This window comes from Chaetodon trifascialis, chromosome 2, assembly GCF_039877785.1.
Source record: "Chaetodon trifascialis isolate fChaTrf1 chromosome 2, fChaTrf1.hap1, whole genome shotgun sequence".
In the NCBI taxonomy this organism is placed as follows: Eukaryota; Metazoa; Chordata; class Actinopteri; order Chaetodontiformes; family Chaetodontidae; genus Chaetodon; species Chaetodon trifascialis.
Genome location: NC_092057.1, coordinates 22797189 through 22815734, shown reverse-complemented (window position 1 = coordinate 22815734; position 18546 = coordinate 22797189). Strand labels below are relative to the sequence as shown.

The 18546-nt window shown below is 43.3% G+C and overlaps 1 protein-coding gene across 1 annotated transcript; it reads left to right on the top strand.

The window, feature by feature from the left end:
* The first annotated feature begins 1477 nt into the window (after positions 1-1477).
* Positions 1478-7062, top strand: LOC139345810 (bestrophin-2a-like). Its single transcript, XM_070984657.1, has 10 exons — positions 1478-1584; positions 1797-1984; positions 2083-2177; positions 2999-3232; positions 3842-3996; positions 4234-4311; positions 5146-5298; positions 5407-5487; positions 5739-5893; positions 6111-7062. The coding sequence occupies exons 2-10, from the start codon at positions 1833-1835 to the stop codon at positions 6892-6894; spliced, it is 1887 nt and encodes a 628-aa protein (XP_070840758.1). The 5' UTR covers positions 1478-1584; positions 1797-1832; the 3' UTR covers positions 6895-7062.
* The last annotated feature ends 11484 nt before the right edge of the window (positions 7063-18546 follow it).

Sequence of the window (18546 nt, the reverse complement as noted above, 5' to 3'; positions counted from 1 at the left end):
AGCCTTTTGTGGTCATTCTTTTGATCTTCATTCTGCTTATTTAGTACAGCTGTTAATTGCAGAAGCACGAGCACACAGATGTAAACCGAGCAGACTGCAGATTGTCTCTGACAGAGCATGAAGCCTCAGTTTAACCTTTAACGCCACAGTTCAGGAGCCACAAACAGAAGAAACTGACTATGATGAAGTGGAAGATACAAGGGGAGACGACGTGCCACATCAAAACTAAGCAACACAATATATTCCTTAAGAATGCTGCAGGCCTCATGAGCTAATACTCTATTAAAAGTACCAATACAACAATGTAAAGTCACTGCAAGTAAAAGTCCTGCATTCAAAAACCTAATTAAGTGAAAGTAGGGAAGAATTACCTGCTAAATGTGCTTCAGGTAACTAAAGAAAAAGTACATGATGTGCAGAACCGGACATGTGTCTTTATCATTATTTTATCATCGGGTAGTTCATCATAATGTCTGTGTTAAAGCAGCATTTTACTGTTGTGTGGAAAAACTTAATATGATATGAGGTAGCTTCATCCAGTGGTTCCAAATTTAGGGGTTGTTGAGATTATTAATGGATAATAATCTTGGATTTTTCTGTGAAATAATTTACCTCAGACATTTAAATTAGGGTCCAGAACCACTGTGTCATAACAGTGTGTTGTATTAACTAAATTTATCATGTATTAACTAAGTTTAGTTAGTACAAATAGCATAAAGCAGCCTAAAATGAAAATACAGGTAGCCCACCCCAAAGTTTCACACAGGCACAGTGATTGAGTAAATGTACTTAATTACATTCCAGTCATTTGTTGTGTTGTTGAGTCGTAAAAAATTATTTCCTCAAAAAAGAAGAAGAAGAAGAAGAAGAAGAAGAAGAAGAAGAAGAAGAAGAAGAAGAAGAAGAAGAAGAAGTAATCCTGGTGGGAAATTGGATTTATTTCACCTCGTTGGGATTTTGTTTCTTGTAAGAAAAGGCTCAAGTTTGAAAGGATGAATGACACCAAGCGACAGAACATATAACACAAAAAACTCTTACAACTGCATCGGTGTATTGCATGAAAAACATATATTTGGTACTCAAGCCGCAGCAAGCAGAATTATAATCCTGTAACCGTGGAAATTGGTTGTTGTTTTCATATCACTTAACACGAAAGTTTGCCATGCTCCACTTGCTCCTGTTTCATAACTCCCTGCCGTCCCGGACGGTCCTGAGCGCTCCTTGTGCCCCGGCGCTGCGGCCTGTCGCTTGTGGTCCATCACCGAGCCGCGCTCTCCCGGTCGGGGGCCGCGCTAACGAGCTCCTCCTCCTCGTTTTGGGGATTTACCCCGGGGCGCACTGACCACTGGACGCACCGTGGAGCCTCCGAGGATTACTGCCATGCAGCCGACCGAGCCTCGAGTTAACCGAGTTGACGCCGGGGGATGTCAGGGTTGTGAGCGCTTCGAAGGAACATCACTGGCAAACCCATCGAGCGGCACAGAGAAGAATAAACTGTTAAGTGCAAAGATGAAGTGGTGCCAATTACGCAGGAAAATGCGTTGAGGAGTGGGCGCGTTTGTCAAGAAAGAAACACTACAAAAGGTAAGGAGAAATTCTTTCAAGACAAAAAACAGTCTGCTAATTTATCTTTATTTCATGAATATAATGGGAATATAGTTTATCTGTGAATGAAATGAAATTTAAAATGAAAGTTGTTTAGATTCTTAGGTAAACGACTCATGATGACATGTTACATGAGCATGTTTGCTCCCAGTGCAGGTGTCCTAACGCTGCTTGCTGCTTCTTTGGCACAGCTCTTCTACTGAGGACCTGTAACCTGGCCGTCACCAATGACTGTCACCTACACAGCCAGAGTTGCAAATGCCCGTTTCTGTGGCTTCTCCAAGCTGCTTTTGGCCTGGAAAGGCAGCATCTACAAGGTGTTATACAAAGAGTTCCTGGCTTTCTTCGCCATGTATACGGCCATCAGCATCACTTACAGGTAAGACAGAGAGGGCAGCCCCAGGAAACAATGGCTGCTCACACATTGATCGGTCAGTTTGACTCACATATGACTGTTTATCACTCTCACCCTTTTAGATTTTTCCTGTATGATGAGCAGAAGAGATATTTTGAAAAGTTGGCAATTTATTGCAATCACTACGCCAGTCTCATCCCTATGTCCTTTGTACTGGGTAAGCATGTTAACTTTTGGAGAACAGAAGAGAGGATGAATTTGAGCTCCGGTATGTCTCAGACCTTTGTTTAGTGTGATGTTTGCCTCATTGATTTTGGAACTCTAAATGGGTATAATTTGTTGTATAACACAAGAGTGAGCAGCCACAAATTTGCATGACAGCTGCTTGTAGTTTTCCATGTCAGGGACCCTCAGCTGTAGACCTCCAGACCTCCGTTGATAGGTTTATAGTTTAAGGGTGCAGATGCCAACAGGACCATTACTGTGTTGGAGACAGAACTGTATCTACTGCTGGTGATGGAGGGAATGACAGCATTCTGATTTAATCATTAAAATACTGATAATCTGGCTGTGACAAAGGACTGATTGTGGATAGGGTTCATGTCAATGCTGAAATGTGAGAGAGAGAAAATCAATTAAAATATACAGGGAAACATTTTTATCAATATGAATTTTTCAAGGATCCCTCAAAGAGATGTGATCACTTACGATTCTTCAAGACTGTTTTCTGAACCATTAACTATAAGTTTATTTTTTTTTTTTTTTGCATAGATTTTATTCATTCTTTTTCTTTCACCGTCATGCATGTAACTCGGCTAAAATAGCAATAGTCAAGGTTATCTTACAATATTGGCTCTCTGATGTAGCATTGGGGCTCCTTTGCAGAAGAATTAATTAACAGTAAAAGATTATTTTGCTAGGGGCCCCTGATGTCACAGTAACGATGACCTGCTGGTCCCTGGACTCCACTGGGAAAGCAGGTCTTGATCTGTGTTTCCAGAGTCATCCCCCGTGTCTCCTCTCCGCTGCTGTTTGCAGGTTTCTATGTGACCCTGGTGGTGAACCGGTGGTGGAGCCAGTACACCAGCATCCCGCTCCCTGACAGGCTCATGTGCGTCCTGTCGGGGGGGCTCCAGGGGAGCGATGAGCGAGGCCGCCTGCTAAGACGAACCATGATGCGCTACGCCAGTCTGTCGGCCCTGCTCATCCTCCGCTCCGTCAGCACGGCCGTATTCAAGCGTTTCCCCACCATGGACCACGTGGTGGAGGCTGGTGAGTCGGCACAAAGACAGGCTTGGTGATGGGGGTGGTGGGGTCCAACCTCAGCCAACAACAACCACTGTGATTTTGCAGTGAGGTACGATCTTAAACAATTATCCAAAGAAGCTTTAAATGAGTAAAACAAATGGTGGAAAATGCTCTTTGCCGCCCATGCAAACACAAAATACAACTGCTTAACATGTTGCACCTCTCAGTAACAGTTTCATATGTTGCATCAACTGTTCTCATGCTTCTCAGGAAGCCTTGTCAATTAAGTGACGTCACACACTCGGGTCATGCGTGCATGTTGTGTCCTCTCTTGTCCGTTCTTTACACCAGTGAGAGCAGGAGAAAGCACAAGGACAGGCACATCCTGAAATTCAGTGCTGATAAAAAGGTTTATCACACGTCTGTTTTAAGATCACAAGGCGCTGGTGTAGATCCTCTCCTCACTGTGTTCTAAATGAACTGTCCTACAACTTTGATTTACACTGTGACATTGTTTTCAAGAGTTGCAAACAATTGTCAGCAGCAGTACGTTTTATCTTCTTTCCTAACTGATAGAGCTATACAGTGGTGAAATTAGTTGACTTGTGACTTTTCGGTCTGCTGTTTGTGCAGGATTCATGTCAAGAGAGGAACGGAAGAAGTTTGAGGGTCTCCACTCTCCGTATAACAAATACTGGATCCCCTGCGTTTGGTTCACCAACCTGGCAGCTGTGGCCCGCTGTGAGGGCAGGATCAAAGACGATCACACACTCAAACTACTGCTGGAGGTGCGGCATTACACACACACGCACACACACACACACACACACACACACACACACACACACACACACACACACACACACACACACCATTCCCTAGGCCCATTGAAGATGTGGAGCTACAGTTCTTGTTTTTTTTTTTGACAAAGATTCGGTTTGAGATGTACATTCACATGGACAAAGACTAAATAGTCAGCATAATGCTGGACAATGACCTCAGCAAGTCTATTTGTATGTGACTAGGAGCTGAATGGGTTCAGAGGGAAGTGCAGCATGCTGTTTCATTACGACATGATCAGTGTTCCTCTAGTCTACACTCAGGTACGTGCTCTGCTGCATGGGATGTTGCATGTCTTTGACACTGCTATGTGCACTCTATGTGATCACACTCACATTTTTAATTGAACTCTGGTGTTCATGTACCAGTGCACTCAAATGTTTGTTTTTTTTTTTCCTTGAGGCTTTTGTCTAACATTTTGTCAGTTTTTCACAACATTAATAACAGCTGAATTCAATTTAGCTGTTCAGTTTCAGCGTGCTGCTGTTGTGCATGCTGGCTCACTGTCATACTGTCATGACTTGAACAACTCACATTGTCTATAAGACAAATGAACAGGGCTATTTCTGGAACCCTGGCTCTGTGATATAAATCTTTTAACTTCAATCCCCAGCTCTTTTAAGCTGACTTTTACTTTTATAGACCTTTTTCCCAGCAGGTGTTTGACTTGTCTTAGCAGGAAAAGCAGCACAGGCTTAATTAGTGACATGAACGACTGTTCTGTTTAATCGTCCCAGTAAAGAACCGGCTTGCACAACATGTGGAACAACAGAACAAAAAGCCAAGCCAGTGTTCAACCAAGTGCATTGGTTGAGCACTAGCTGTTAGACACTGGAACTTATCACCATAGAATAACCATCCGTTACTTAAAAAAGCAATGAGCTAAATTAGAAAGTTTTCTTTACTCACTTATTGCATTATGCATTATACCATAAAAACATAGTCTGTAAGCTGAAGGTTTACTCAGTTTTCTGAGATACAATGCATGATGGTTGTTGTCTGTCAACAAATATGAGTAAAAAATAGTCATTTCAAAGTAAGAGCTGGAAGACAAGCAGGACATGTGACCAATTACTATACCTCTGTCTTTGCCGCAGGTGGTGACTTTGGCAGTTTACAGTTTTTTCTTGGTCTGTCTAATCGGTCGTCAGTTCCTGGACCCCAGTCAAGGATACCCAGGTCATGACCTCGACCTCTACGTGCCCATCTTCACCCTGCTGCAGTTCTTCTTTTATGCTGGGTGGCTCAAGGTCAGACAGAGGGTCACATGTCATCTGTTTTGATAGCTGAGCACGATATAAAGATAAAACCAGTGAATCAGTTGTCAGCTAGTTAACATTTTCTGTTCTGTCCTGAAGGTTGCAGAGCAGCTGATCAACCCTTTTGGAGAAGATGATGATGACTTTGAGACCAACTGGCTGATAGACAGAAATTTCCAGGTTTGTCATTGTTAACGTCTTTCTTTGTTACACCTTATGTTCAAATTCTGCCTCTTGAATGTAATGCTGAAAACACCTACTTACAACGTATATGTTTTCGCCAACATTTTGCAATCCCACAAGGGAAATCGAAAACTATGTTAGTGTTACCATCAAGGTTTTATTTAACGACAATACAGCTGTAATGGGAGTCGCCCTTTGCTCTCTACTGTGTATGCTTTATATATGTGTGTCTGCAATTTGCCCTGCAGGTGTCCATGATGGCGGTGGACGAGATGTATGGAGATCTGCCGATGATGGAGAGAGATCGTTACTGGAATGACTCCAACCCTAGACCCCCCTACACTGCTGCCACTCTCTTTGTCCTCCGCAAGCCCTCCTTCCAGGGGTCCACTTTTGACATGGCGTGAGTGTCCCGTGAGGGTTTTACCTTCTCATTCTACTCAGCTCAACATGTGACTGTGACACTTTCAGTTTGAATGCCCCTGCTGGATGGGAAAATCTGGGTGATGATAGTGAAAGTATTCTGCCTTATTCCAAGAACTAGTGTGACGTAATCAGGGCTGAGAAAGACTGAAATGTCAGGACAGTCAAAAGTAAATTGCCACACCATCTCTTGACAGGATCCCTAAAGAGGAGATGCACTTCCAGCCTCTGGAGAACATTGCTGAGAACCTGGAGGAGTCAGGCAGTCGTCACCCCAACATGGCCCTTTTCAACCGCCTTCTCAATGCAGCCCCCTCCCCCACGGGCCTCATGGGAGGGGCTCTTCGCCGCACCTCAGCACAACTCCAGAGGCTACACCACTCCCCCAGCATTGACCAATGCACCAGCGATGATGAAGACGATGAAAGCTGTAAAATAGGTAAAGGTGGGTCTCTGCCGTCAGGGCTCGGGCAGGAAACCCAGAGCACCGTGTGCAGTTTCAGGGAGGACAAGAGTGTCAGAACGCCCCTGCTGGACATTCAGTTTGGAGCAGAGCAGGAGAGGCGAGGGGGGAACCCTGCCGTCAATGACAAGGAGCTTAGTGCAGTGGTGGGGAGGAGTGATGAAGAGAGGCAGATGAGTGAAGAACGAGGGAAAGCAGTGAGTACGAGCGGGGACACCCAAGTTGCTGTGTTACTGCTTCCTCCTCCCCCCCAGTCCTCAAGAGAGACCTGCACTCGACCAGCCTCCGCCATCCCCATTACGTCCCGTCACCCCTCTGCCTTCCTGTTTCAGCCGGCTGACCACTCGAGCCTGGAGCACTGCAGCTCCCAGCCAGCTATCAACCAGAACAGAGCTGTGCCCACCGTTCTCAAGCCTCCCTTTGGTGGAAACAAGATGTCCTTCCTCACTGTCCCGTCTTACAATGAACCTCAGCGTTTTCGTAGTGTGAGCATGGGATCAGAGCTCACCGGGTCTTAGGTGTACAATAGGCTGCGATGTTCCCATGAACTTTTGACTGTAAGAAACCACAATGCTCGACTTAGTGCACGTTTTCACAAGTGAAATTAGTCATAGATCTGGAACTGTGCTTCTACTCTGAATCTGCAGCACTTATGGAGAAGAGAGTTATCAGTTTCTGAATAATTAAAAAATCGTGAAAGATGTACTCCCAGATGTTGTTTAAGAAAGCAATAGTGACCATATTTCTAAAGCAGTTGATTTCCAAAAACAGATAAATGCCATAAAAGGAATAAACCAGCAACAGTTTGATTGGTGTTCCCTGGAGCACGACAACCCTCCCATGATTTAGGAAAATTGATGACCTCACTGATGATGTTTGAAAGTCAGCTGTGAACTCGTCTCTGTTTCTGGGATCTGGGAGGAAAGTTTTCTCTTTGAAGGCAGTATTGGGCAGAAACTTTAAAGCTACACTCATCTACAAGAGAAAAAAGGTCTTCAGCTCTTCAGGATTTCTTTTCTTCTCAAGTTTTCTGGGAATATCCAGGAAGATGGGAACAGTGGAAACAGCTTCTTTTTCTTCTTCTTCTCTCAGAGTGGAAACAGCTGATCATCATGTGAGTTCAATGTTCACTAAGTCAGAACTTATTTGGAAAAGGTGTTTCTATCTTTCATTAGACTCACTATCTCGACAAGCAGAAATATTTTTTCTTGAATTTCAGCACAGACATGACATGTTTGTGCTAAGCTAGGCTAAACGATTTTCTTCATATGTTTAGCACAGAGACTGGACATAGGGGGAGACTGGCCACCATCAATTATTACTATTTACATGTTGTATTTCAGTAGTTTGTAAACTACTTACCAGTGCATCCAAGAATGACCTGGGTTTAGATCAGAGTTGTGAAAGCCAACAATATCACCCTGAAACAGGACTTTGGAGGGGTCATGAGGCAGCTAGCTTAATTATTAAGCTAGCTTAGGCTAGCTGCTCCTCAAACCACAATGTCAATGTTTTTGCTTTTTAATTTTAGGATTGTTAAATACAGAAATTACAACATAATCACGAAGCTTTTGGTTGTTGAAAGGCGCCACTGGCAGAGCGACGCTGAATGTTTCCCCTGTACTTTCCGTTTTTGTGCTAAGCTAGGCTAAACATATTAAAGCTACATGTGTACAAAAGAGATGAAACTGAAAGCAACTGTTTCTCAAAATCAAGGAGTGTGTGTTGAAAGAAAAATGTATTTCTGGTTTCCCAATTATCTGCACATTTTATTGTAGAGCATTAAGAAAATGCCTGTTACTCCTGGAGTCTGTGCTATTCACCAAAGTTTGGACAGAAAATGGTGCTAAAATGAAGACAAAAAAAGATTGACAGCTTTTTTTCTTCTTTATTATCTTTTATTAATGAAATATCCCTATAAATAGAATGATCTCTAATGCATTATCTTGTATATTTTCCAAAACATAATTTAAACAATGAAATGAATGAAATAACACAGTTACACCAGTGACAAAATTAATAGTCGTTGTTTTGCATCCTTTCTAATGAAAACTGTATCTTACCTGAAGAAATAAAAGTTAAGATATTATACAATGAGGAATGGTGCAGACTATCTGGTGATTACAAGCACACATTTAGTTATGATACAGATAAAATCAGCAATCCATGACACTGTATGCCACTATTTAGTGTTTACATGAAATACCATTCCAGTACCAACAAAGACCAGCAGGGGGTAGTAGCAGCAAACCAAATACAGCACAGACAGCAAAGAGTTCAGTCAGTGAAAATAAAATGACAGAAAACGTACACCTTCCACAACATTGCTTTCCATCCTGCCCATCAGCAGGCTGGAATCCTCCATTTCTCCATGTCTCCACGGAGGCTCCTACCTGGGCTGCAACCGGGGGGCGAGGGCTCTCCTGGCCTGTGTGGACTGCCTCTGCTTGGACAGGAAAGACTGAGCTGGGCCTGAAGCACCGGAGTGCTCACATAGACTGTGCTGCTGCAAAGCTGAGGACTGCAAGAGGCAAAAGCAACAGTCAGCTGGACTGACACCTGCGACAATAAGTACTAATGCAAATACTATTACTCTACTGTGCCAGCATAACCATTAGATGGTGTCCAGTACTCACATTTGAGCCATATCAATTCTACAAGTAAACAAATGTCATTTGTAAACACCTAACAAAGTGTCACTGTAAGGTCAACACAAACAAGACCAGGGCTCAATCCCTGTTGGTGGCACAATCGTGTGGGAAGCCTGTGAAGGACAGTGTGAGCCTATGTGTTCAATCTGCCCCCTGATGAAGCTCCTCGCTTGTAGGTTAAAAGATGATACTTAGCATGGCCAAAACACTTGTTGAATTATGGGGGAATTGACCATATGCTACCAAATCAGGGAGAAAGGGGTCTTGCAAAAAGTCAGCAATAACAACAGCAATATCTGCACTAATTTTAAATGGGGGGATTTGTGGTGTAGCTGTAGTGTTCAAAAGTACAGATGTTTTGTGTCCTGACATCAGAATGAAACGTGGTTCACCATGGTTTAGAAAGTTTGAAGTAATATAGATAGATAATATAGATTTTCTTTCTTCATGTACTCACCATGTTTTGCCAGGCTGTCAGGATCTGTTTCTCCTCTTGTTCTTGTCTGGACCTTGGATTATCACTCTGCGAGCCCTGTAGCAGTCACATTTGAAAAGTCAAAGCCAAATCGCTTTGGTACAATGACATGAAATGGCTAACACAACCATGAAAAAGTTCCACAGTCTGGACACACACTAACTAACTTCTGGGGCAGCCGGCATCATGGTATGACATGGTCTGGTCTCCTTGTTGCTGCTCATTATTCCAGATATAGCAGAACAGAGACAAATCCAACCCAAATATATCCAAAGAAACGTTTGCGTGACTGACCGACTTGTACTCCCAACAGCCCCCTGACCTGCCCCGTCTGTCTGCAGCTCAGTGCTGCTGTTGGCTGTATTTTACAGCGGAGGCCCTGGTTTTGTTGTGTGGCAGAGAGAACAATATGGAGAGGTGCTGCAGGCTTAAGTGGACTGGCTCCTCGCCACAGTCAAAGATGCCATCCTGCTGACTCGGGCACATTCGCTGCCGGACAGCCATTCACATGGCTGGAGCTTAGTAGGTAATCACCAAAACACAATGCAATTAGCTTGACAATAGATGCGGTATGTTTTGAAATCTACATAAATTTGTGTATCTCGGAATCACGCTAGAATATAGAAAACATGACCTGATAAACAATACAAATGAATTAGCTCTGATGTTTCCACGACTGTTCGAGTTAGTGTCCATCTTTGTCTGTTTAGCTGAGTCAATACCAGTTCCAGTGAGGTAGAAATACTGTAGTTCCCCTGATTAACACTTGACCAACATCAAAGATCATCAGTGTCAGCGTATCAGTAAAGATCAAGCAGCAGAGGAGACGTATGGCCACTGGTGCCTTGTTGTCTTTTAAAGCTTTCTGTTTCCTGTCTCCCAGAATCAGTTTTTACAAAGGTCAACCCATTCCAGTCTTTGCGCCGGCTTCAGGGGAAATGTGGTTTGTGTTTTTTTTTTGTCATTAAGTGTGAAAACACAAGTGTGGGGGAGGATTTCAAAGAACTGTGTTTTTCTCTGGAACCAGGAGCACTGAGATCAGCACCCAGGCTTACCGAAACTCTCTAATTTAAGACTCACATCGACTCTGCAGCTCCTCTCAAATGATCTAACAATATTTACCACAGAGTAATGTGCGTTTGCAAGTGTGTGCACAGGTGTAGTTACACATTTCACTGTATGTATTTGCCACTGTGTGCATGTGGAAAAGAAATGTGCTCTGGAAATGGAAAAAAAGTGAAAGAATGTGGGAAGAAAATAAAGTTTTATTGACACATTTCTTGGAATCTGCCTCCTCTGGAACCTGCAATAGTTTTCTCTGTTCTGAAAAAGATGCACATTGCAGACACACAAAGAACGACCGATTCCTGTTAGCTAGCGGTGCCTGAACATCTGTTGTGAAAGCTTCCTCCCACTGCTGTAGTTTCTGAGCTGCAGTCTCACAGACAGCTTTCTAAAGATTCCTGATTCATTATCGGTTTCCTTGCACCAGCTCATCACAAGATTCAAGCTTCTTGAAGCATTGATTTTTAGAATATGTGACTCAGAGAACGATTCTGGTTTACTACACCTTAGGTCTTATTTTTGTAGATTTGACCATAATTTTTAATGGTTATGATAAAATGGTACTGACAAAAGCTTGGATTCACGGTGATGCCACTATAAAAAATGTCCAACAGGGAAAGAATCATCATCTAAACCACTTTATTTTGAGGTAAAACTGACGGTGAGCGCATTCAAAATGCGAATAATAACCTTTGATTGCACAGCAAAACTGTGTGTGTGTAAATCTACCGTAACTACAATAGGTCAAAGTTGAACCAGGAAGTCGGGCTTTAAATTGTGGTAGATTACAACGGAGAGTTATAACAGGTAATAAAAAAGTTTTCTCCTCCAACTATGAGACTGACCTGGGGGGCTTGTTTAAAGCCTGATCATCTGACTGATGGTCCTCTCTAAGTTTTTGGTGATGATATATCGTAAAACATGGTTTAACAGGATCTCAACTCTAAAAAAACTAGAGAGAGCCATAAATGTTCTAACCATGATGTGTATGATGTGTCATGATGTAGGAGTTGGTCACTGGAAAGTGAAAGACGGTTGTATTGTTAAAAATAGACAGCAGACAAACACTACAGAGACAAACAGCAAAACAACATAGTCCTGAAAAGTGAAAAGAAAACAAGAATTCATAGAAAAATGTCAATTGCTGTTATGTACAGTGGGAAAATGACAAGAAAGGAAAGATAAAATTTCTCTGGAAGAAAATGAAAAGATAAGCACACACACACGCACGCACGCACGCACGCACGCACGCACGCACGCACGCACACACACACACACACACACACACACACACAAACAAAAACAAGTTATTAACGTGACCACAACAATTTCTGTTTTGATTTGATTGTTGAGGGAAATACACTGGCACACACACACACACACACACACACACACACACACACACACACTGTTTACAGCTTCAACATGATGCAAAAAACGGGATCTAACATGCTCTTTCAACTGAGTAAACACACATGTGACTCCCCTCAGTGTTTATTGTACCAGTTCTAACCCTGTACTTTCACATTTGTTTTTGTCTGGTGCGTGCGTGCGTGCGTGCGTGCGTGCGTGCGTGCGTGCGTGTGTGTGTGTGTGTGTGTGTGTGTATTGCAGGCACTCCCTGTCTTACACACCCTGTTTTATGAAGAAGTACTCTCTGAACATAAGGACCTGTCTGTCTGGTTCTCCCCTGTGTGTGTGTGTGTGTGTGTGTGTGTGTGTGTGTGTGTGTGTGTGTGTGTATCTGTCTATCAGCCCTGTCTGTTCCAAGCTGGTTCTCTTGCTCTGTCACACACACACACACACACATGCACACACACACACACACACACACACACACACACTGTACCTAACCTAACCTTACCTAACCCATAACCCTATCCTCAGTATGCACCCTAAAATTTAATGATTTACATTAAGGGGACCTGCATTTTGTCCCCATAAGGGAGGTCGGTCCCCAGAATGTGATAAATACCTGGTCACACACACACACACACACACACACACACACACACACACACACACACACACACACACACACACACACACACACACACAGTATCTTTTTGGCTGTCTGCTGCACTGATTTTGTTTAAACAGACCATCTTATCAGTACTGTCTGACCCACAATGATTTAAGTGTTTGCTAATGGTCTGTCTGACAGTATTATGTTATCAAGATAGACAGCAGTAAAAAGGACTTATGCTTAAGAGCGTGTGTGTGCGTCTGGAGTGATCATAAGAGTGTGTTTAAAGCACTTAATAGTTAATACATTTCCATATTATCTTTTTGTATCTTTATCCAAAGGAATTAGATGTTCACATGCAGATTTTATGCTAAGCTAAGCTAACCACCTCCTAGGTCCAGCCTCATGGCGAATGGAGTGCTATGACATATTGATCTTCTTGTGTGCCCTCTTCCCCTTTATATTGTCTCCTCATTCCTAATTTCATGTACAAATCTCAGTTACTTTGACATCTGAACAGTATTTCAGGTGTGTGTGTGTGTGCCTCTCAGTGACAGTCATATTTAGCTACAGCAGCTGCCAAAGTGGGGTCCAGGACCACCCCAGGGGTTGAGTGGATTAAAAGTGTTTTGCTCCCTAATCATCAGCACAATATGTACATATAAGCACTATTCTGTCATAGGTTTCACTCTGCTGGGATTAACTCACGGTTATATAATTCTAAACCATGTTATATTTAACAGCAACAGTCCTCTCAGATGTGTTTCCAGAGGATAACATATTCTAAATCTAATTAAACGGGGTCCATGGTCTAATGCGAAGATATTTTTTTGGCAGGCAGTGAGGTGGGGGTGGAGGTGAAGAGTCTTTGATATGAAAAGGCTTGAAAACACACAGCACACTCATCATCAGAATCATCCTTTAAGTTCTGATCTCTCAAATAAATGCTGGATTCCCAACAAGTGTCTCCTGTGTTATAAAGTGGGTCCTCCTGAGGCACCTGAACGTCACAGCAAACATGCTGACCGCTGTCTGTTTCCTGCAGCACCGGCCTCGCAGCCTCGCAGCCTCGCCTGCCCAGCCACACCGCTGTTTACGTCTGGGCTGCAGCCCTCAGCAATGGCCAGCGGCAGCAAAACATGTTTTTCCCTCTAGGACCTGAAAACCGGGCAGACAACGTCTCCACATTCAGACTGCAGGTTATTATTTAAGTCAACCTGAAGATGTTATTATTTCTGAAGGTCAGGAGGAGCCAACTTAAGGGATGGGAGGGATTTCTACGACACTGTGAACGAACTAGACTTTAAAAGTTCTCATTTGCTTGTGACATTAAAGGACCATTGATTCCAAATTGGTCTGGACTGGTTAAGATTTTCCAAATTGGTTTCAGTTTAATTATATTAAAAATAAACTTTTAGAATTTTGCATCAAGGAAAAAACTTCTAGTCCAGCTCCAGACATCTGACATCATCCACATCTCTGACTTATTTGGCAGTTAATGTTATCCACACAGATAACAAAGACTTCTTTTATTTTGAAGGCCTGTCAAGTGTGCTGCGTGTCTACAATGACTACAAATGTGCCTTTAAAGCACCCAGGAGATGACGTATTAGCACTTTATTGTCTGAACGATTAGTTCCACACTTTGGGGAATGCCGGTGGCCAAGACATAGATGAGGAGATTGATACCACTCTCATGTCTGTGCAGTCAATATCAAGCCAGGAGCTGCTTAGCTTAGCTTAGCTTAGCTTAGCTTAGCATAAAGACTGGAACAAGGAGGAAGCAGCGGGCCTGACTCTGTCCACCAATAACCACCGACCAGCACCTCTATTTCTCATTAATTAACAAGTCATATACTACTGATCAATTAATTAAATAAGTTAATTTATGATGGTTATATGCTGGACTGTCTCTTGGAAGCACCAAGCAAACAGTGGAGACTCTGAAAATTACTCTTCCCATCTTAGAAACAGTTTGGTCGTTTTAGCCCTTTGACCCCTCTGGGGACAATCGCCATTGATTCCCGGGTCGAATGACTGCAGTAGTCACAGGTGTTAATCGACTCCAGCTCCAAATGACAGTGACTCTTTTTTTATTGCCTGATATCACTTACACTCTGATTTCATCCCATCATCTTCACCTCATACAAGTTATAACAAAGAAGTCACATTGTCACTGCGCTCAATGTTGATTTGTACTGCTTCCTGTTTTCTGGGGTGTTCGTGACCTCAAACATGACACACCAGAAAAAGAAAAAAAAAACCGACCTGGGAAAGCAGTTAGTTGCCTATTTTAGCGGGTTTTACAAACAAATTAGTACACATATGCACTAATTATGGTGTAAAAGTGGTTTTAGTGAGCTTTTAAAGGTGCATGTAGGTGTTAGTTGTAACCTTTAAAGGGCGAGGCTTTATTCTAATCTCAGCTAACTGGCATCAGCTGCATGTTTACCATACAGACGTGAGAAGGGCGTGAATTCTGATGTGAGAAGGTCTGAAAACTGAAAACTCTTCACAAGAAAGGAAATATCGTGCCATCTGCGATCTGTATTCATTATGTTTCTCCACTCATTTATTCAGGTCTTCCTTTTTCCTTCTGTCTGTAAATGACATGTTTTGGCAAATAGTCATGAGCAACATGAAGTGCCCATAATTTGTAGTTGAAGCAGTAAATGTGCAAAACAAGTGGCACGGCCCTGTGAAGAAGGACATGTTGAGAAACACAGCAGCTGCGGGTTACACATCTGCATCGAGAGCGGATGGAGAGGGGAGGGCGGGGTGTGGGACAGCAAACAAGTACACTCGAGGGCTGAGGGGTGAGTCTTTAAGGGCCAACTCCCCACCATGACCCCGTCCTCCTCCTCCCTTTATTCCTTCTGTCTTGCCTGCTCCCATGTCACCCCTGGGCTCCCTGATGGATGCTGACAGTAACGGCTGTCCTTGCTTCCCAGCCCATCGCCCCCCACCCACCCGCACTCCTCCTCCTCCACCCTGTTCTTCCTCTCTCCTTCACACTGACCCCTGTTTAGTGCTGACCACCGTGACCTCGCTTAGGAAGTTGCCGTCCCGCGGCTCAGCTCAGAGCTTCTTGGGGGGCAAAATGTCCGACCCTGGCTGTCAAAAGCACATCCGGGACGAGACCCGCCACCCATCCATGACTACGACTCTCTGGTGGACAGTTGTGTTTCTGTGCTGGAGGCAAATCACTGCATGTCTCTGAAAAAGCTGAGACGGAGCTTCACTGTGCGTATCAATGCTTGTCTTGTGACTCGACTGAAATGAAACAAAAGAACTTTGGGGATGAGTAAGTTTGACACCTGTGTTAAGACAACAGTTACACAATCTATCAGAGGTAAAATGATGACCACATGTCAATCACTTTTTGTAAACTAGGGTGTGACATCGTCTATGAAACACACTCATACACACGTACGCGCTCCTTCCCACTTCCTGTTGTGCAATTTCATAAACTACCACTGCGACAGCTGAACTTGTTGAACTGGATGGAAGATGGCAGGTAATCAGCACAGAAGCCGACGCACAAATAAAACTGGGACAAACTCGTGCACGCAAACACACACAATCCCCGCCGACATGGGTCAGTAATGATGAAGTAAACTTAATAAAACAGCAGATGAGAGAGGAGAAAGTGGAGGATGTCATCTTTCGGTGGGGACATGTATTATTCATGCTGTCAGCAGAGACATTGGTGAAGTCACAGGAGTGCAAGTAATCGTGTGTGTCACATAAATCAACAGCAATGATGACCTCATTTTACCGCATAACTCCCTCCGCCCACACAGTCTTTAAGGAGCTCCAGATGCATGAGGGTTTACACACACACACACACACACACACACACACACACACACACACACACACACACACACATACACACACACACACACACACACACACACACACACACACACACCTTAGAAACATGTGTGTTTGTTCACTGCTTTCTTTTTCTTAGTACAGGCAGAAATAACAATAGAGATAATGCCCATAATAATACAGACTGTCTGTCTGTCCGTCCCATTCTCGGGAACACGATATCTCAGGAACGCTTTCAGGGAATTTCTTTGAATTTGGCACAGATGTCCACTTTGAGTGCATGAACTGATTAGATATTTGGTGGTCAAAGCTCCAGGGTCACCGCACAAAACACATTTTTGGTCATAACTCAAGAATTCATACACTAAATATGACATGATGACTTTCATGTGAATGTCTCATAGGATAAAATGGTGAAGGGATGACATTTTATAATCATAAGGTCAAAGGTCAGCTTCACTGTGACATCATAATGTTCTGCAAAAACACTTTTCTGGCCATTATTCAGCACATGAACTCAGGACAGAAGAGAAGAGCGTGACCATGTTTCACATTTGGTCAGATACTGAATTGGTGACGCTGATCTTGGGTGTCTGATTGTTTAGATCTTCTGTGCTGTCAGGTTGAAGGTGTGTGAAACACCCATGTTTTACAGTTTGCAGCATCTTTGCAGCAACATCCGTACTTGAAGCATTGTAGTCACCACACGCTCACTGGTTGTGCTGATGTTGAGCTTCAGGTGATTGCTGCTGCACCGTGTGATGAAGCTCTCTGTACTCCTAGAGAAAACAGTCTCTAAGTGAAGACAGAATGTTTCTCTTTGGAAATTATTCACTGGAATCATTCATGTCAATACAGTGATAACTTCCATTTCACCACAAAATACACTTAATACCTTTCATTAAAGTCTTCACCACATACATTTATATGAGTCTGGACATGCATGGCCGTACACTACAACCTGACTGGTTGGTGCAGGCAGAATTCTATCTGTCAGAGAAATAAAGTGATGTAAAAAGTGCAATATTTCACTCTGAAATCTATTAGAGTAGAAGTATAAAGCAAAAAATATATGTTCTTATATATTCAAATGAAGTACATTTACCTTAAAATACATGAGTACAGTACTTGGGTAAATGTACTTTCCACCACTGCACACAGTCACACACACACACACACACACACACACACACACACACATGCACACTGTTTGCAGCTGTTGTTGTCTCAGAGCTCATGCAGGTGTTGTACCTGGCAGCGAAGCCAAACACCCGTCCGAAAGCCACCACACCTGGCTGGAACCGCAGACAACCACATGGCAATAAACTCTCTTTCTCTCTCTCTCTCTCTCTCTCTCTCTCTCTGTCTCTCTCACACACACACACACACAGACAGACATGAGTGTACATGGCAACACACACCCACACACTCTGTCGTAGCCACCGATCAGAAGATAACTGCGGCAAAAGTAATTCCGGTTGTCAAAATACAGACATAACAGACAGACAGACAGACAGTGAGGCAGCGAGAAAGACAAAGCTCTCACCATGCAAATATGAAATTTACTGTCGTACGTTCCCTCCTTCCCAAGCAAAAAAAAAAAAAAGGCATGAGCTTCATTTTCCTATGGCCTCACAGCCCCACACAAACAAAACTAATCATGTAACAAAATACAGACATGTCTGGTCTGTCCTGTGGTGAAAGCCTTAAAATATACTCAGCAGCTATTAAACGTGTTTCCTTCTTTTCAGCTCCACAAAGTGATATGTCTTATGATCGCAAACATTTCTCCACTGATCTTTTTTCAAACGTCTCCAGATCTCTCTCTGTGCATGTTTCTGAGAGACGGTGGGACAGGTTCGCTCTCAATTCCTCGCCTCAGGCTGACCCGAATCCAGAATGGGATGTCAATAATTTCCCAGGCCTTTATTTTCCGCCTCCGTTCATGGCACTTCTTGTCTTGTCTTGCTGTCTGTTGTTTTGCAGCTCAGGAGCCTTGAGAGGTGATCTCATCTGCACAGCGCTCCTCAAACCCCGCTACCAAAACAACATTGTATTTATCTGACCAAAATAGCCACCTCAGGCTGGAAAAACCCTAGTCAAGACAAACAGAAATAGGCCAAGAGTTTCCAAGGAAGCCAGTCTAGGCCGGAGGTGATGCTTTTGACTGACAACA

Coding starts and splice junctions, on each gene's coding strand:
- LOC139345810 (XM_070984657.1), top strand. CDS start 1,833: ATGACTGTCACCTACACAGCCAGAGTTGCAAATGCCCGTTTCTGTGGC. Junction 3,997..4,233: donor CACTCAAACTACTGCTGGAG/GTGCGGCATTAC, acceptor GTATGTGACTAG/GAGCTGAATGGGTTCAGAGG. Junction 5,488..5,738: donor TGATAGACAGAAATTTCCAG/GTTTGTCATTGT, acceptor TTTGCCCTGCAG/GTGTCCATGATGGCGGTGGA.